This window comes from Stegastes partitus, unplaced genomic scaffold (assembly GCF_000690725.1).
Source record: "Stegastes partitus isolate 25-593 unplaced genomic scaffold, Stegastes_partitus-1.0.2 Scaffold152, whole genome shotgun sequence".
NCBI classification, from domain to species: domain Eukaryota; kingdom Metazoa; phylum Chordata; class Actinopteri; family Pomacentridae; genus Stegastes; species Stegastes partitus.
In genome coordinates this window covers 357,366-377,950 of record NW_007577883.1, presented here as the reverse complement: position 1 = coordinate 377,950, position 20,585 = coordinate 357,366, and the positions used below count along the sequence as shown (strand labels likewise).

Sequence of the window (20,585 nt, the reverse complement as noted above, 5' to 3'; positions counted from 1 at the left end):
AGATATATTAGGCAGCAGGGGACTGGATCCTGGTACAATGGAAGAAGATGGCACCTTCCTTGATGGGACTGGCTTCTTTCAACAGGATAATACACCCTGTCACACTGCAAAAAAAAAAAAAAAAAAGTTCAGGAATGTTTCGAGGAACGGGCCAAAGACCTTCCCCAGGTCTCCATCTGATCAGCTGTTGGTAGGAAGTGGAAAATGTCAAACCACAGAGGCTCCATCTTACTACTTCCAGGCTTTAAAGCTTCTGTTTTAGACACCGTTAGAGATGCTATCCACATCATGTTAGGCAGGTGGATTTAATGTTGTGGCTGACCAGTTTATCTGTTAGCAGTAGTCAAATCCTCTCAGTTATAAAGAAAAGAAACACCACTTAAACATCCATTCATCCATTTTATATACACTGCTTAATCCTCACTAGGGTCGTGGGGGGCTGGAGTCTATCCCAGCTGACTCAGGGTGAAGACAAGGGACACCCTGGACAGGTCACCAATCAGGGCTACTTAAACACATCAAACACAAGTTTATTATCTATTGTCAGGTAATTGTAAAATAAAAAATTCAAAATTTTGCTACTACGACTACTACTACCATTGCTCTACTTTTGCCTGGTAGTTCTGTCAGCATGTATTAAACATAGTTTTCAAGCTGTGTTTGGTTAATTTTCAGGTGTATACTAAATGTTCTGAGGGGTGCCAAGTTAGTGCATATGTTAGTCCTTGAGCTTTTGGCAATTACTCTCTGAGTGGTTGCTTAAAATTTTTCAAATATTCCCACTTCTGTTGACTGCTATTCTTTTTTTGTTTGTTTGTTTTGTTTTGTTTTTACTTTTTTGATTTGGCAATGTCTGACTTGGACTCTGCTCAGCAGCTGCTTGGGTGAACAGGACAGACCAGGTCAGGTGGATCCACTGAGTTTCAGCCATCAAATTAAAGAAAAACTATTTTTAGCACAAGTCACTTCTGGTAGTGGTAGTGATTAGTGTCTTTTTTGGACTGTGCTCAGCCTTCATATAGCCTTATTTGAACAGACTGCACATAAACATTCAGAGTAGCAGAGCAGCAGCAGCACCAGCAGGTCCTGATATTTCCAGTGGCTAGCAGGAGCTTCTAAAAACTTCCTTCCTTTCTTTGATGCTCCACAGCATTAAGATTCCAGTTTCCCGGGCATGTGTCACAGCATACATTTTGACTTGTCATAGCAGGAAAAGCATTGTAGCTGTTAACATTAATGACGGCCCCATGCCATTGCAGTTTCTCAGTTTGCTTTGTCCATGAGCCAGCATGAGCAACTCCACTTCCATGGAAGTGTCAACCCTAAGTGCATGGCAGCCATTATTAATGCTGCTTTTTGTTGTTGTTGTTGTTTTTTTTACAACTGTGTGTGGTACTTTGATATAATCTATTGTGAGCAGAATAAATAACAGAGGGGAAAAAAGTGGAGCGGGCCAGGTTTCATTGCAGCACTGCTTTCCCAACATCCACCAGTGCTACATCATAAGTTGTAGTAGGATGGGGCAGCAGCTAGCCATAGTTTATTGTTATAAAAAAAGGTGATTGTTGTTAGAAATTAGAGGTAAAAAAAAAAAATAATAAAAATAAAAATAAAAAATAAGGCGAAATTTCCCATCGGTAGTTAGTAAATATAGCAGTTATAGGTACCTTAGTTTTACTATGACTGATTATTGATGATGATGATGATAATAATAATAATAATAATAATAATAATAATAATAATAATAATAATAATAATAATAATTGTGGTGCTGATGAGACATGAGTGAGGCTGCTGTGTGGCTGCGGGCTGCCTCTGTGCTGTGTCCAGGCAGAGACCTGCAGCACGCCGCCTCACAGCCGCCTCACCACCGCCTTCACTCCGCTCCGTGCGCCGTCGCCTGCTGCAGCCGCGGAGATGTAAAGTGGATTAAATAGCCGGTGTAACGCGGTGGGATTTGAACCGCTTTCTTTTTTCCCCCTTCTTTTTTTTTTTTTGCCGGGACTGTCTCTATATTCACCGCATCGCTTTTCTCTCTGTGTGCGTGCGTGTGTGTGTGCGTGTGTGTGTGTCTGTGCCGTGCAGCGCCTCTCTGCTGGGATCCTGGTCTGCCAGGGGCTGCAAAGCCGTGCTCGTCGACTCATTCAGAACCAAATGCGTGTGTGACAGACTGTCCACCTTCGCCATTTTAGCACGGCTAAATCCCGAAATGGTAAGTCCGACAACCTCCCTTGACTTCCTTGACGTTAAAGGTATCGGAGACGGTGTGTTTTCGTGGGGTTTTATGTGAATGCATCAGCTGTTTTTTTTTTTTTTTTTCCCTTCCAAAGGGCGTCATTGTCATTACATATCAACAGATCCTCCCTCTCTCCCCCCTCCTTCCTTGTCTCTGTGTCGACATGCCAAAGCCATACTGCAAAAGGTTATAATATGCTTACCTAGGAAAGGAATATTTTTTATATTTTTATGTGGCTGTTAATGTGTTCCAAGTGGCAGAGCACACTGAGAGGGCAGCCCTGTGCTAACCTGTGCATTAAGCTGTCAGATGCACTGATATTCACACATAACATGGTGAGTGGGATTTCAACTCATGTTATAGCCGATGAGTATACCTGCATGCCCTCCCCCCCTCTTTCCACGTCTTTGATTTCATGTGAACACTAACAATTGATGTTCATGTTTGCATATTTTACAATATTAGATTGTCAGCAGCGTCTCCATGGTGACCAGGCCCCATGGAGATGGTGCTGCATGGCAATTCAGTAATCTGCACAACAGAAAATAGACACATTTTAATAACACTTTGGAGCTACAGCAGCATACCGAACACAATGCCCTTACATTGTGCTGCAGCTGGACACAGTCAGCCAGCAGTATGTGCCTTAATGGAAATGTCTCTGAAAATTACAGCAGAATCCCAGTGACTCAAATGTGCCCCAGTTTCTTTGGGGACAGGGCAGTGTCTTTGTGGGGAATTTTCATTCAGTGCGATTAGTTATTATTAGACTGGAAATTGCCTCGGAAGCAGTTTGTTCACGAGTTGCCCTGGTAACAGGATGGGCATGGTGCTTTCTTAAAGACATAGGAGGCAGCATGCTCTTTGTCCTGCTGCCTGCACGGCCCAGAGGATGAGGCTAGGCCAGGGGATGAGCTGATAAAACAGCGTGGCTTTATCACATTGGTTCATAAATATTTGATTTTCTTCTGTTAAATAGTTTTGATAGATCGACTGAGATCTGGATTTTTGGTTAGTGGTGATGTAAGAGAAGGAAGGTGTTGATGGAGTGTGAACATGGTTAGCCTAGCATAGTTCTCTCCAGTGTGAAAAAAACAGAAACATGGTGGATCTTGTTTTGTTGTTGCTGTTGTTTGTTTATTGTTGTTGTTAACGAGTGCACAAACTGAAATGTGAATTTGTGGTTGCAGTAAAGGAGCTTGAACCATTTCTTAATAATTAGGGCTCTAATGGTATGCAAATGTCGTAATCTGTTTAGTGCTATAGTTTCGGGTCTTGGTTTTTGGTAGAAAAGCATAACATGTTATTTTTGTCTTTCATTCTCAAAAATGTAATAATGTGTAGTTTCTTCAAGATTCCCTCTTGTGAAAATCATGTTTTTACCTCATTGTCATACTCCATACAATGTGTGTTAGAAGACACATCATGAGCAAAATAAGCAGTCCGCTTCATGGCTGAGACTTTCTACCTTCAAATGTTGCAGGGTACCAAATGTCATCTCAAAAACACACATTCAGATAGCTCAATGTCCAGTGTACAAACCAAAGGAACCAAACCTGTATACTTACATGGTGGGGCTTACCATATTGTTATTCATCTTTAGAATCAGTTTCTGGTTTGAGCATGTATGTCTGATGGATTTCAATATTACAACTTGCTGTTGTGTAGTGTAGTTTTACAGTATTTGAGCAGAGTTGTAGGAGAGATGGTGTGCTTGAGCTGCAGCGAGCGGGGAAGGTTGAGTGGAGATGGACGCTAATTTGCATATTCATATCGCCACAGTCATGTGGAGCAGCGATAAGCAGCCGATAGATAGGGTGTTGGCTGCCATGCATTTTCTGATTCACATTGAGAACACATGGATTCACATGTGTTAATTTGAAAATAAATCATTTCAAAGGATGACAAGTCATGGACCCTTTAATGTTAATTAACTGTCTGATCAATATTGTTATTAAATGCCTCCTTGTTTCCTGTCACTTTGCAAACTGAAGCTCGTTGAGTGTTTCTGGTATAAGCATTGCATTTAGGCCCATTTTAAGGCATAGAGGGATTATTATATTGATTAATAAGCAAAAAATCAAAAATAAAAACTTTGATTATGGCATTTTGATGGTCCGAAATTAGACTTTAGGGGTTTAATCAATGCCAGGAAAGCATTAAAGCCAGTAGTGTAGTTGTAGCTTTAGAACTGTACAAATGAATGCTGCCTTTCTCTGTATTTGTCAATACTGAGGACACGGCCATCTTGTTTGTAGACTCTTTATTGGATTTGTCACTGGACAAAGAAAGTAAGGCTTTAGTGACTATGTTAAATAAAAGTTCCACGTGCTGGTCGGGTGAGCCTACAGTGTCAGCGGGGAAGTTGCATACTAAATACAACAACCAGTGCACTGCCAAAACATTCCAGATGAGACTTGCATTCTGGTAATGTGAATACATGGATATATGATACACTAATGATGATACCACACCTAAAAATGCTGCAAATTATAGCAGAGCAGTTGTTTGCCAGTAAAAAGTTTCATGGTGATTTTTTAACTTGTGAAATCACAACATAGTGTTGCAAAATGTCCTTTGAATCAATTGAGGAAATTAAAAACTAAACTAACACAACTAATTGTAAATAGAATATCTCATGGTGTGTTGACTTTAGGACATCCAAAATGCATTGCTGTGGTTCTGATTTATGATGGATGTTTGATGTTAATTTAGACAATTTGTAGGCTTAATGATTCATTCAAAACTTTAACTTCATTGGTAGATTAATCAAGAATGAAAGCAATCTTCAGCTTCAGACCGGAGGGTTGTACTAGTCTGATGTAGCCAGACTGTATCTGGCTTGACAAAACCAAAACCCCAAGCAGAGACAATGGATATCAAACAGAAATGATTAACTTTCTTTTGTAAGCTATATTTTCTTCACCAGGCTCTGTGCAATGTACACATTTCAAATTAGCAAACATTAACATGAGCTACTATGGTGACATTGGTCAGCTTTAAAGAGGGACATTGAAAACTCTGGCTTTAAGATCAGAATACCTTGCTAACCCATTAATCTTGTTTCGTAGTACATCCCTCAGTTGTTCCTCTCCATCCCAGAGCTAATGTGCAGTTCAGTTATCTGGGCAGGGCCTTCGCTGTCAGGCAGTGGGAGACAGGAGGTCATACCTTGACAAGCTGCAAGCTGACATCCTGAGCAGATTCACCAGTACCACTGACAGCAGCAGGAGCATCAAACTCTGTCAGTATGGGGCAAACCATGCCGCCCGAGGCAAAGACAATAGAACAACAAACAGCCTCACGAAAATCATTTAAATTTCTGATATCTATATGTCTACTGAGACACAGAACAAAATACAGTTAAAAAACAAACAAACAAAAATACCCCCACGGTTTTAAAATGCATATTTCATTGGTTCAAATTGTCATTTAGAAAATGTTTGATTTACATCTGAAAGAGTTCATTAATGTATGTGGTCAATCAACATATAGATACAAGTTTTAGTCATCAGCTAATCCTAAAAGTCATGTATCAAGTCAGAATGAAAAACCTTCATGATGTCCAGTTTCTCAAATTTGAGATGGTAGTAATTATAACTTCATTATCTTTGGGTTTTGGATTATTGGTCTAAAAAAAAAAGAGAGAGAAAGAAATTTGTGCTTTATAAAACTGTGTTGGACATATATATGTTTAGACTAGCCTTGAAATGTTATGGTCCCGAGAGGATGAATCCCTCAGATTCCGGTGATCTAATTTTTCTCTTATTGCCAATAGCTTGTAAATAATTGTTTTCTTTTCCTTTTTTGGGACATTTTATCAACAACTATTAGATGGATCACCAAAAAGATTGCTTCAGATATCCATGGTTCCAGAGAAAGAATCTAAATAACTTTGGTGATTCACAACACTGCATGTATTAATAGCAGGTCAGAATTCCTGATGGTCCCCAGAGGGTGAGACCTCTTCTAACCAGTGACACTGGTGATCAGATGGCATTTCTTTGGTGCCATTTGTGGCTTTGAAGGATATCTTGACGTCTTGAATGGTCATTAAATTTACATACATTTGCATACATTCTTCACTGAGGGACTGGTTATCCCTGCGATTGTTAATTCACTGGACAAGCTTTGGTGATCTCCATTTGGTGAAAAGCTTCAATTTACCCAAATCTGATGAGCAGATGTTATCATGCTCACATAGTAAACTAAGATAATGAGCATGATAAAAATCTGCTTTTTAGCTTTGTCATTGTGACCATGTTGCCACATTAGCATTAGCATTTATCTTAGCACTGCTGTGCCTTTCGCACGTACAGTTGTGCAGAGGTGCTGGCATAGCTGTAGGCTCTTTATTTTGTTCTGTTCACATCTGTGAAATATGAATATCTGCTAATAATTAGTTGTGAACTAATAATGGGCCGTCCTCCCTGCAGTCTGCCTCCACCTGTGCAGATGACAGCCTTTTTTCCCTAGCTCTGTTGCAGCCTGGAAGATCCGTATCCCCCGAGAGAAGCTAAATTGTAGCTGCTTCTTTTGGCAAAAAATGGAGGAAAAGGCAGCCATTCTCCTTCCTCATGGTGCCTTCCCTTCCCCCACATTCTATTATTTTGAGAGACAGCCATGGCCACCGTGCTAATTATTCCTACTGCAACATAGTAGCTTCTAAATGGCCCAGCCGCTCTGTCTGCAACTAGCCTCCGACAGCCCCAGCATGACAAACACCCCAACCTCTTTTCCTTTCTCTCTTCCCCCTCACTCCTCTCATCCTCCTATCCCTCTCTTCTCTACCCCTCAGTCATTTCATCACACCATTTTTCATGCTCTGATGCTGCATTATATTTTCTCTCTGCCTTTCTCCCTCAGCTCACTACATCATTTACTCTCTTGTTGCCACTTCTTGTGACCATTTTGCTCAGTCCAGCTACACTGTAGACTTTTAGAGGGAAAAACAGAAAGGAAAAAAAAAACTGCAGTCAAAGGCAAAAGCCCCCTGAACCCAGTTTACTGCTACTGCTAGACCTGTGTGTGGTGAGAGGGAAGAGGATGAATGAATGTGCTTGTGCTAGTTTCATTGTGGATGCTGTAAGCCTGCGTAAACCTTTTCTTCACTTTAAATGTGCTGTCTGCAGACTCTAGATGTAACGGCAAGTCTCTTTTGCCAATTAGCCCACATTATAATGGTAGCAAAAAAGTAAATAGGACTGACAGATATGGCATATATATACAATCGATGAATGAGCACCAAAATATCTGTAGTACTCATACCTGTACTCTGATTGGCAAAAGAGGCTGTCTCTAATTTCTCAGCCTAAAATATACAGATTACATGTATTTTCTTTTTTGATAAATTTGCTACATGTTGCAGATTAATAATTGAAAAGTAGTGAGAAGACACCATTCACAATTCTGTAGAGGTGATGCCTGCAAACAGATTATCTTGCTTTCTTAAAAAGCCAAACATACTGAGTTTACAGTGGTATGAAACTGAAAAAATCGCAGCTTTAATATAAGATAACGAGAAATGAATGAGCAGTTTGACCCACATAATACTTGATTTTGCTGATTCTATTTATAACGAACTCCACATGTTTCAACCATGTCTGCTGAAAATGTTGTTGCAATAAAACTAAACTGGATGCTAATCTCCCAGTTACATTTTGTAAGAAACCCATTTTCTCCTGTTAACAGTATGATGTAGTAAGAAATGTTTTCACGTTTAAATAACCAGACAGTCTGCATGCGGTGGTAGTGATGTCATTAGTCCCATACAGGACTTTCACCCAAGGGCCGGGGGTTTGTGTCACATGTGGAACTATCATTCTATAGACTTAAGTGTTCATTCACTGTTTGATTAGTTTCGGGCAATAGATACTGCAGTCGTGACTCGATAGTCCGACCCTTAACAATCCGTGCTCAGTGTTTGTGGAAGCAAATACGTATGGTAACGGTGGAGCGTATCTGCCACTCCCCCTCCGCCTTCCCCTCCGCCACCGCCACTACCACTACTGATAGTGGAAACAGAAGTGTAACCGCTATCCTAAACTGGCATCAGTAGCCAAGTACTGTGCGTTCCGGCCACTTCTACCCTGTCGTAGCGCACCCCTGGGATGGAAGTGGCCAGACGTGCACAAGTGCACTGGTCAGTTAGGCATGAAATAGATAGATAGATAGATAGATAGATAGATAGATAGATAGATAGATAGATAGATAGATAGATAGATAGATAGATAGATAGATAGAACCTTTATTGATCCCCAGCAGGGAAATTTTAAGTGTTACAGCAGCAGAATAGAAAATAACACAGTACAGGGGGGAAAAAGAGCAGCGCACAGTGCACACAGTGCACAGATGTAAACAGATTACTTTCTCCTTTTAGAAAGTGTTTAACAGAAAAAGTTATGTGAAATTGCACAGTATCCTTATTTACATTATGATTGCACGGTGGGTGAACTGAACTACTGGGAGCGGGTTTGATTGAACGGTCTGACTGCAGTAGGAAGGAAGGTCCTGCGGTATCTCTCCTTTAGACACCGTGGGTGAAGCAGTCTGTCACTGAAGGAGCTACCCAATGATCTTACTGTTTCCTGCAGGGGGTGGGAAGTGTCCTCCATGATAGACAAAAGCTTTGTCATCATCCTCCTTTCTCCCACCACCTCCACAGGATCAAGGGGGCAGCCCAGGACAGAGCTGGCTTTCTTCATCAGTTTATTTAGTCTCTTCCTGTCTGCAGCCGTGATGCTGCTGCTCCAGCAGACCACTCCATACAGGAGGGCTGATGCCACCACAGAGTTGTAGAAGGTCCTCAGAAGTGCTCCCTGCACCCTGAAGGACCTCAGTTTCCTGAGCAGGTGTCGTCTGTTCTGACCTTTATTCAAGAGAAATCCAGTGATGAATAGTGTTCTAACAACACACTAGTTATTATAACAACTATAAACAATAAATATAAACAACAAATTACCCTTCAAGCATCAAGCCCTCCTTGTATCTCAACCTCTGTCTTGACAATCCGACAGCCTTGCTATCCGATATAAAAGAAGGTTTTACATTTAGTGTTGGATTATCGAGTCCTGATTGTACTTAGTTAGGCTCTGGAAAATCATGGATAAAATATAATTCTTTTCACAATATTACCCACATGTTGGAAACTTTTCCACCATTTTCTGGGTTGCCAGGGAGACGAGTCCCATATGATTAGTTGGCTGAAAAGGAGCAACAGCTGGAATTCAATATAATACATCACAAACAAACATAATCCAGGAGAAAATATACTTCCCTCAAAATGTAATTGAGAATGCAGTACAGGAATATGCATTGGAACATATTTTTTGTGAGACAGGGCTACTTATTTAGGAGCATGAGCAGCTTGTCTTTGATTAGTATGTAGATCAGCACTTTTCTCATCCAACCTATCCGTTCAATCAAATGCTGAACTTGTTTAGGCAGCATATCCCTTTAATGTTACTGGCAGCAGCTTCATCTGATAAAGTTCCAGGAGCAATGACATTTTGTGGATCTCCTCAGCAGTGGTAGCGGAATCTCCTCATGTGGAATAATGCATTCTGGTCACTTTCTCGTGGATGGCAATGCTCTGGTTTGACGCTGTGTGAGACCCGCAGCTCAGCTCTGTCATTGGCTGAGAAGGAAGCAAAAGTTTGTCTGTCTCAGCAGACGCCTTTCCATTCCACTGCACTCGTAATCTTTTTTCTCCCCTTTTTTCTTTTAGAGAAGGAACTCACTGCAGTGCAGATTAATCAGAAGGATTTAATTAACTTGGCCCCGGCACACACATCAAACCTGGAGACAAGACAGGCTATAAACTCAGCCAATTATCTCCTGCTAGACGGTTGGGGGGGTGGAACTCTCTCATGTCCAGGTCCCCTAATGTCCACCCACCCTCCACCCTGGAACAATCACAATGCTTATTTCAGTACTACTGCCCCCTCATCTCACCATAACTTTCTTTACTTGGACACAACACAACACAACATTAGGGATGAGCTGTTGCAGCTACTGGTGCATCAACATTGGGTTTGGATGATTAACCCTGTCACCTCTTGCCTTCTGCATGTGCCTGTGCCATGACCAGGCTGTATCTTTTGTTAAAGTACTGTCATTTTTTTGAAGGTCACAGCACATTCAGTGGAGTTGTCCTGGTACCACTGAAACTAAAATGGATGCAGCACTGTTTTACTGTATTTCTGTAGCATCTACATTGATACACTTGCAATGGAGAATTTCTACAGATTCGGTGTCATTAGTGTTACTGCTATGATTACTGGCCGTACAGCCATTTGATTGAGTTGATTTTGTATGGGCAAAAACACACATAACAGACATTACCTGCTGTTTTTCAGTAAAACAGTCTGTTGTAGGTCTTGCATGAAAAGATATAGAGAGTTCTGAAAAAGTAAACAGAAAAGGTTTTTTTTGTTTGTTTTTTTTAAAATAAAGACAATCTAAGTGCATGTGATTCACCAGTGATATATCAGATGCAAGACAATGTACAAGCAGCTTCAGGTTTTTTAGCCAGAGGTCTCTGTGGAGGTGTCTCTTCTGGACCAGTGCGGAATGAGGAGCCGGCATCTTCTTATGCACTTTTGCTGTTGTCGTCACAGGTCTCTGGGGTTAATAATGGCACGTAGTCTGGGCTATTTTAGGTATATGTTTTTTTTGTTTTGTTTTGTTTTTCCTAACAGCCACAATTGTGAAAAAAATAAGAAAAAAAAAAAGTTCAAATACACATTTAAAGACCAAAAAGGTTTTGGAGTGGCAGAGTCATGGTCTGGACTTGAATCTGATTTAGATGCTGTGGTAAGACCTTAAAAGTCCAGTGAATTCTCGCAACCATCGAATGTGGCCAAATTAAAACTATTCTGGACAGAAGAATGGGTCAAAATCATGTCATGGTGATGTACAAAACAGACCACAAGCATCACAAATGTTTAACTGCAATTGTTGCTGCCAAGGGTGGACCAGCCAGTTATGAGGTTTAGGAGGGTGCTTACTTTTTCACAGAGGTGATATAGGTTTTCAATAAATCTTTAAGAAATCATCTTTTTAATACTGCTTTCCGGTTTTGTGGGTTATTCAAAAATAGATGACTTCAAGAAGGGGCCAAAAGCTTTTTCACAGAATTGTATATTTTTGACCCAGCAGATTTTGTCATATTTTCATCAGACCTATAATAAACATGTGAATGTTTGATGGGGTTTTTGTGACAAAGACGCTTGTGTTTCAGTGATTCCATTCTAGAAAATTTAGAGTTAAAGCAGTCATTGGTAACTCCAGATTGACATGATATACATGGTCTGGGTGTTTGCTTTCTTGTGCTTTACATTTTTACCTATTATGTTGCGTTCATTTTCTGTGATTGGTTGATTAGTTGGAAATTTTGTTCCATTCCTGTTTCCTATGGTGATGTAAATATATAGCCTTTAACGTAGCATGTGCATCTCTTGATGGAGGAAATTTGCTGAAAAACAGTTAATTATTATTCCTATATTTAGAGATCAGCATTGTCAGTGTGAAACATCAGATGCAGCAGAGGCATAAGCACACAGCGTTATACCCATGCACCCTGCTGCAGCTGCTGCTGCCATGTTACAATGTTGCCATGGCAACCAAGACAATGTCTGCTGTAGCATGTGGAAGGGGTTCAGCTGCCAGGTTTCAGGTTTAAAAAAAGAATGCCCGTTCTATATCATGTGCTTGTTCATTATGTGAAATTGACGTTGCATGCATCGCCAGGTGCGTGTGTGTGTGTGTGTGTGTTTCTGCTTATTCAAATTATTGTGGTTTCTTTATGAACCACCTTGAAGTGACCTTGCTCTGGAACAGAGGCCAGAAAGCAGGAGCCTGTCGACTTTTCTGAAGCCATAGACTCCAGATACCAGAGTGTGTATGCCAGTGGGAAGAAGAGGGTCACAGTATTCCTCTCTTAATTTTTTTTCTTGTCAAGGTAGAAAATCCTCTCCATTGAAAGCTTCACCTGTGAAACTCTTCTGGTTGAGTTCCTAGTTCCTAAAGACAGTTCCGGGCTTCCTCCAGTGTGCGTGTGTGTGTGTGTGTGTGTGTGTGTGTGTAGATGTGTGAAATCATCCTGCTAACCTTTACACCTCCACTTCCCACCATAAACACTCTTCTGTGCAGCCAGCCAACTGTGGCTACCCACTTAAAGTCACTGAATGCAGTCATCTATCTGTCTAGTCAGCTTATCAGTATCATTGTTTGGCCAAATTGGTGTTTTCTATGCTCTATTACATTAATTACAGTTGATTTTTTTAAAGTTTTTGCACCTTAATGGATTTTTACTTGAATATGTGTTTAATTTATTTGAGGAGACAGTACTTTTGATTTGTTTATTTAGTAAATTTTACTTTTTCATTCGTAGGTTCTGGAAATGTGCCAAACTGTGACCGAAAAACCGAGATATATACCAAACTGAAATGTTTGTGTACCGATACATCCCTACAGTTCAGATCTCATAATTACAATATTGTGTGGTAGTGCTTGATTTAAGTAAAATATGACTGTCTTAGGTTTACATTCAAAAGCTTTGCTTGCATGTCAAGGGTCATGTTTTAGTTTAAACAGTGACGATATATATTTTTGAATTACAAAGTGTGCATCCAAATAAGTAAGAGTTCCAACGCACTGTGAAGTGATTCATCTTTTAACTTGGATAATAAAGAAGCAAGCTGACTTTGACTGGGCGCCTCTTAAGACCACTACCTTTACAGCTGTTATCCCCAGATTAATTATGGTGTCATTTGTTTTAGCAAATGCCTTATAAACATTCATGTAGGGCAACCAACAGTCAAATGACTGAGCGCGATTATAACCCGAGATTGTTTTGTTGGGAGAAAGGAAGGAAGTAGAGTGTAATTTTATAGCTCGGGCAAATGTGGCTTAGGCGTTCGTGCGGGTTGTCCACTAATCCCCCAAAAGTCTGCATGTCAAACTGTCCTTGGGCAAAACAGTGAACCCAGAGTTCAACCTGTATAACCAGGCAGTTACTTGCCAAGACAACACAGCTCCTCTATCCTTAACATACTTTGTACTTACAAGTCAAACCATTATCTTTATGCCTAAATCTTAACTGAAGCTGAGTAAAGTCAGAAAATGTTTTTGTTTTTGTATAATGTAGATCCAAAAACCATTCACTGCATAGTGCTAGAAGGCATGTAATAATTCATAAAAATGTTAGTGTTTCTAAGATGCTCTTTGTTTCAGGTGAAGTGAGGCACTTCCAGGACAAAACAATCCAAAAACTCTGCACCTGCATTATCACTGAATTTGGGGGCAGCTGTGACTCAACATATTCACTTGTTATGGTTTTGATATCTGTACACAGTTTTGAGATGAAATTAACCAGTTTTGTAGTTTGATAAAACACTTAAACTACAACATTTAGGGAACTTTGCCCTCCTGAAAAACATCAGAGAGGATGAGTGATGCTGAGGAAAAAGTAGTCCACTGCTTTTGAACCATGAATGACCCAGTTAGGAGGTGAGCTCCCGACAAATCGAGCCAACAGGGATTTTTTTTCTGCTTTTGTATTCATTTGCTGACAGCTCCTGTCAAAGTCTTTACACACCATAGATCTGAAAGACCCTGCCAGAGTTTCTTTCTGACTTTGCAGTGACAGGTTAGACTTTTTCCGCTATCCGGACTGTGACTGGCGTGTGTAATTATTTTACATCTAAGCTCGGCTAATTAAAATGGTGTGATCAGTTGATAAATCTTGGTGATGCCGTAAGGTTTCCTTATTTCAATTTTTTTTTAACTTCTTTCCTTCTGTCCTTTTATTTGCAGAACATGGATAAGACACAGCTCCCTTCTGTGACGCTGATTGTGGGCTGTGGAGTGTCTTCGCTGACATTGCTGCTACTCATCATCATCTATGTGTCGGTCTGGAGGTGAGATGATACAGCTTGCTTTGGAAATTTTAGCATAGGCCTGTTTTTCACCATACCTTCATTATTTCACGGTAAGATATTTAAACAGGTTTTAAAATACACTGACATATGGTGTCACATGAAAGAGGTCATAAATACATTTAAAAAATCTTATAATTAGGGGTTTAACATGGAGATTACTAGATTTTTTTTGAAGCAAAGTTACAATATGTCATATTGGCCCAAATACAGGACTACTCTGATTATAAGACCATCAAACCTCATTTCCAACCTCTGTTTCTGAGGATAGGAAAAGCTCTTTTGTGCATCCTTTTGGGAATGTTTCCTTGAGATGCCGTTTTTCCAAGCAGAAGTGAGTTCTTATCACTGAAGCCTTTCCTTTCATATTTGTGAATCAATAAATATGGTAATACATACAACTCATACTAGTGTATCTCCTCTCTTAGACACAGACTTGTCTTCTCTCCTGTCAAGCTCATGAAGTTCAGAATGATTTTCTTTGACAGTTTTCAACATTTTTCATAATGTCTTTTTGAGCTCATCATCTGTTGCAGCCTTAATTCTTGGCTGTTTGACAGATTTTCTCCCTGCTTCATATTTGCAGTAAAGACGTTGGGAGACACTATGAACCTTTCACTCGTCATTAACTTACTTCCTCTGTAGCAGCAAAACACATTATAGCAGCCATCAGAAGCCTGCAGGTTAAACTAGTGCTGACTGACTCTTGAAACACTTACTATAAACCAAGAGAAATCACTTGCAAGCCAAACAACATTAAGGCTACAAGCATCCACATGCAACAGTCTATTCATATAATTTAACATCATCCCATCCTTTTAAACATGATTTCCAAAAATTAAAATAAAATGTTGCCACATTTCTAGACCGGTATAGGGAAACATATTGATAAGGGACCTTTAAATATAATCTTTTTAAGTGCAACTTTTTGATCTGTGACTCTTTCTGTCTTAGTTGGAGAGTGAGTATTTACACTGTATAAGGCAGATTGTGTAGTTAACCTTCTGGGAACACATCTGTCTATCTAACAGGAATATAGAGTGCAAAAAAAAAAAAAACACCTTACTTAATACTGACATTTCCGCCTTTTCTATCTTGAACCGTAAATATAAGACTATTGCTCACTGGCATGTTGGGATTAGGCCCAGTGCATGAAGCCCGGCTCACTCAGAACCAAATATGTACCATCTATCATTGTTTTCTATGTATACCGCACACTGATGCACAGATTTGTATGTTCAACTCAACTCCGCAAATACACTTTTTTTTGCTATTTCCTGGTATCAGCACGCTCTCCAGAAGGTCATGCCCGTGCCACTGTGCCCTGACTGCTACTTCTGGTTGTATGGCATGTTCAGTGTGTGCTACAGGCATCAGTGATGCACATGAAATAACAGGACATCTGTCATTTAGGCGATATATGTGTTGCATCCAAGGACAGAGAGATGTCACTTTCCCCTCATAGCTGCCTAACTATAACAGCTCCTAAAGCTGTCCATATCTTTGATTGTGGAGAAAGAGGTGAAGCTAAGTGCTCCCACAGTAGGAACTTCTGTGTCCACTGAAAATGACAATAGAAATTTAAGAAAAAAAGATTTCTTCATCTGTGAAACAGAGGCCTTTGTGTGTGTGTGTGTGCATCAGTTACCCGTGCGTTCGAAGGCTGGGCTACTCTTTTTGTTTCTATGACGTTTGTGCTTTAGTCTAGTTAAAATAGAAACAGTTCAGCAAAGGTGCTATTTTGATTCCATAAAGTGGAGATAAATGTGTGACAGGGGTTGTAAAACATTCCTATTCCAATGCCTCACCCTAGGAAAGGTCGCATGAAGCCCAACGTGAAATATGTCATTGTTAGGATTTGCTGTGGCTTACAATTGGGTAGATAGTAGTCAAGTCTACCCTGAACTGAGACCAAAGCATGACCAGGACCAGGAGTGTATCAAGACTTAAACCAGAGCAAGACTAAGACGAAGACAAGGTTTGACAAGACCAGGACTAGACCAGAATCCTTCACTGCATGAACACAATATGATAAAATGGGATGAAAGCAAACCATTGCTTTACACAACTAAAACTATAGCGCCCTTAAACATACAGCACATACAGTATTTACTGTACACAATAAGTCAGTATATATACTGAATATTCACTAAATCCCTCTGGATGAGGGGTGAGCCTTCTAAGACATTTTGGTGGATTGCTCACATTAGCTTGCTAGCTTTGCTGTCATCACTTACACTTAACTTACTTTTCTTTATGCTCTCGAATAATGTTTGTCATGGTCCCAGTTGTCTCAGTCAATATTGCACTGTTGAATTTATGTACTGATGTGTTGTTGCCTTTTGATACTGCTTTGCAGATTAACTCTTTGTGCTTTAGGCAGCAGCATTTTGTAACAGAGGATTTGGCTGACATCCTCTGTACAGTCACAGCTTCTTCTCCCATCCTTTGCATTCATTTCCTTGGAGTGCATGTAGAGGCGGATGGAAATTATTGGTTGCATCTGAGGCAGGCAATTTTACAGAGCCACAGAAATGTATGCTAACAAATAAATAAGATATTGCACCAGCAATTTGGGGATATTCCTGCAGTTGTGGTCTTCTACAGTCTTGCAGTGAAGTCATGTCCTTCTTGTCTTGAGATCGAGAAAGGATCTTGAGTGCTGCAACACCAGCTGACACAGTACTTGGTTGCAGGATGCACAACATGATCATTGGAATTTGGGGAATATAACAAGTCTTTGTGTATAATCAAGGCTACATTTGATAAAACAACCTATGCACAGTCCCTCACAGTACTTCAGAAAAGCATATGCCACTGGAAATGTTCTGATGCTTTATGCTCCGACCAGTGTGTCGTCTTTAGTGATTTGTTGGTCATATCATATTCAACACGGGGATAACAGGAAAAAACATTCTATAAATAGGACTTTTGTCCTGACCCTTGACAGTTTTGTTGGCCCTCGAGGTCAGGCTGTTGACTTGAACTCATGTTCACTCGTAAACAGGGGAGGGTTTGACAGTGCCATCATTATATGTGTGTCCGAAATTTAGGATCTTAAGTGAACTGTAATTCAAAACTAACAACAAAGAGCAAATGCAGTTGATTGCATATATATAGAGATTCAAGATTTTTTATTTGTATTTGTCATGTAGTATGTGCAGTGAAATGCAAAGTGACTGATCTCAAGGCTGTACAATAACAAAAAGACATCACAAAGGTTTATCCTTAAAAAGTCAAGAGAAAATTAGAAAAAAATCACAATGGCATAAATGATGAGGTAGATTTTAAAGTAAAGTGCATTGTGAAAGAGTGCAGTTGTGTGTATGTAAGGCTTGTAACAAGCCTTCCTATGCTCACAAGTGTGCTACTGTCATATGTCATATGCTATTCCGCCTGAAAAAATGTTTACTGTAACTGTCACTGGCATTACAAAAGTTAAAAAAAAAGAAGACGACATAAACACTGCCTATGCGGAGCAGGCACAATGGCGTCTGAACACAGCCGCACCATCTTGGATTTCATATAAAGATATGAGTAGTTTAATGAATTTAAAATGGATTGACCAGCCCTAATATGCATTTTTCAACCATGGAAAGGATATCATATTCTTGTAGTCTGTCTTAAAAACATCTAAAAGAGGATTCAGTATCATTTAAAATTATGCAGATGCCCTACAAACAGAAATTGAATATATACTGAAAGGCTGCTTTTGTTAATAACCCAGGTGAATGATGGTGATGGCTGGCACTGCAGAATAAGCATGACTAGAATTAAGACAAACTTGGAAGGGAAACATCTGAAGTACATCAAAATGCATGGTTCACCATAATCAAACATCCGATTTTTTTTAGAGTGAAACTGAAGTCCTGATCTTGGCTTTAAGGCTGACTGCTAGTTTCAGTCATAGTAAGTGTTTCTTTCATCTTCCTGCAGGTACATCCGATCTGAGCGCTCAGTCATCCTTATTAACTTCTGCCTCTCCATCATCTCCTCCAATGCCCTTATTCTCATTGGACAGACACAGACAAGGAATAAGGTAAGAGCCTATCAGAATCTATGTCATATGACCACAGCGGCACACCTTGCCTGAAAACATATTCATTAATAATATTCTGCTCATTTGTTTTCTGTCTTTTTCCTGTTGTTTCAGGTCTTATGCACCCTGATTGCTGCATTCCTTCATTTTTTCTTCCTATCCTCATTCTGCTGGGTTCTAACGGAGGCTTGGCAGTCGTACATGGCAGTTACAGGCCGCCTCAGGAATCGCATCATACGCAAACGTTTCCTGTGTCTTGGCTGGGGTGGGCCTTCTCTCTACTGTCATGTTGCTCTGTTCATCTGCTCTCTTTTATTTACTCATTTACCTTTACTGTTACTCTCTTTTACTGTGGTAACAACCATTTTTATCTTCATCCCAGGTCTCCCGGCTCTCGTCGTGGCAATCTCAGTGGGATTTACCAAGGCAAAGGGATACGGAACACCAAGCTAGTAAGCATGTTTTCCTATAGATCTACCATTGTACCTCTCCTCCTCTTTAACTATTAATGCTGGGATATTACACATGGTTGGGGGTTTATGTTTTCAACATAATTAACCTCTCTTTCTCTTCCTCATCTATCTTTTACTATCCTCATCTTTTTCTGCATATACTCCACTACCTTTCATCTCCTTCCCTCCCCATTCTTTACAACCCTTCATGCACCCAACCCCCACCCCATCCCACCCCACACCCTTCTCTGCCTTCAACCTTCCCTCTTCATTTCTTCTAATCATATCTCTCTACATGTGTATTTTCCTGCTCCTCTCTTGTAGCTGCTGGCTGTCTCTGGAAGGAGGTCTGCTCTATGCATTTGTTGGACCTGCTGCAGCTGTAGTCTTGGTATTTTTTCTTTCCTCTTAAATCTGTGTTTGTTTGCTTTCAAAGCCTCTGCACTAAATCTAAGTGTACCAAAAGCAATCGCTCTCATCATGTAGCAGTCACTTTAGAAAAATCTAAATTAGGTCTGTGTGTATCCATCCACAGACTTGTAGTAATATTTATGTTAGCAATCTTAGTAATGACTGGGTTACAGTTTAAACATATATAATGCAAACATTTTTTAAAACAAAGGATTAAGTAAAACACAGTCATAAAATGGAAATATTGGCCCTGCACACAGACAGTAATATGGTGGTCAGTATACAACACAAGTGAGTGGAGTCCTGTCCAGTATCACAATCACATTATCACCTCAATAATAGGCATTGTTTCTAAGTTGACAAATAGACATTTTCCTCTTATGAACAATCAAAAACAAATACTTTAGAATGACTATACTGAAAATACAGCCCTGAAGTAGAAACTCAATGCAAAAAATTAAAAACACCCATGATCACTGACGTAGAAGTTAGAAAACCTGTGATCAGTGAATCAGATTTGAAACACCCACAATTCCTGATTAGCCTGTCTTTATGAACATCATCATATAATGAGCTGTGATTACTAGAATTCTCTTAGTTTTGGACCCGTGGACTCTGTCTATCTGTGTGTCTGCATTGTGGTTCCACATGGAAAAGAACTGTGAGACGAACTGAAAGTTTGGCCAAGTGCTTTGAACTTTGCACAGGGTTATCAATAATAATATAACTTTCTGTGACAGCTCAGACAATATGAAGGGCGTTGCATATCATCAGCCTCTATGCACAGATTTCAAGCAACCTTTGGATGAATAACACCGGGAAGAATTTGTTGTCTCGAATGAGGTCCAGCATGTTTGGTATGAACCTCTCCAGGATTATTACAATGAATGCATAGTCCCACCAGTGAGGCACAGAGGAGGGAGTGAGATGATGTGGGGCTGCGTGAGTGCAAAAGGTGTTGGGGAGATGGCAGAAGCAGATGGAACCATTAGTGACTATGAATATACCACAATACTGGCTTACAAGATGACTCCTAGTTTCCAAATGCTTGGCAGAAGAGGAATATTCCAGCATTATAACCACAAAAAGCACCCTGCCAAAGTCACACAAGAGTTTCTTAAGAAGAAAAAAAGGGATAACTGTGACTTGACCAAGTTTATCGTCTGCCTTGAATCCAATAGAGCACCTTTGGTTTGTATCCTGAAAAGAAAGGTGAAACAACACAACCCCTCTAGCTAAGAACCCAAAAATATGGTTGCCTTTGAAAAATGGTATAAATCTCTCCAGTAATGTTTTACCCTCCATGCTGAGGAGGATCGAGTCTGTCACTAAAATAAAACATTTGGACATACAAAGGTTTGAAACCTACATTTCAATCATAATAATGAAAGGTGTACAGACCTTTACTGAGTTTCTACTGAGGGCTTGCATTTTTTTTTATATAGCAATCCACTCACAAATTACTGTGAATTACTTAGAGAAAATAGACTGCAGTCCAACTTAGAAGC

The 20,585-nt window shown here is 40.0% G+C and overlaps 1 protein-coding gene across 1 annotated transcript in view; it reads left to right on the top strand.

Moving 5' to 3' along the window:
- Window positions 1-20,585, top strand: part of adgrb1a (adhesion G protein-coupled receptor B1a) — a 121,674-nt gene that overhangs the window by 76,839 nt on the left and 24,250 nt on the right. Inside the window, exons 17-22 of the mRNA XM_008279293.1 lie at window positions 2,086-2,212; window positions 14,054-14,157; window positions 18,112-18,214; window positions 18,329-18,479; window positions 18,597-18,666; window positions 18,991-19,057. Coding sequence (XP_008277515.1) covers window positions 2,086-2,212; window positions 14,054-14,157; window positions 18,112-18,214; window positions 18,329-18,479; window positions 18,597-18,666; window positions 18,991-19,057 — 622 coding nt within the window. The remainder of the gene's footprint in view (window positions 1-2,085; window positions 2,213-14,053; window positions 14,158-18,111; window positions 18,215-18,328; window positions 18,480-18,596; window positions 18,667-18,990; window positions 19,058-20,585) is intronic.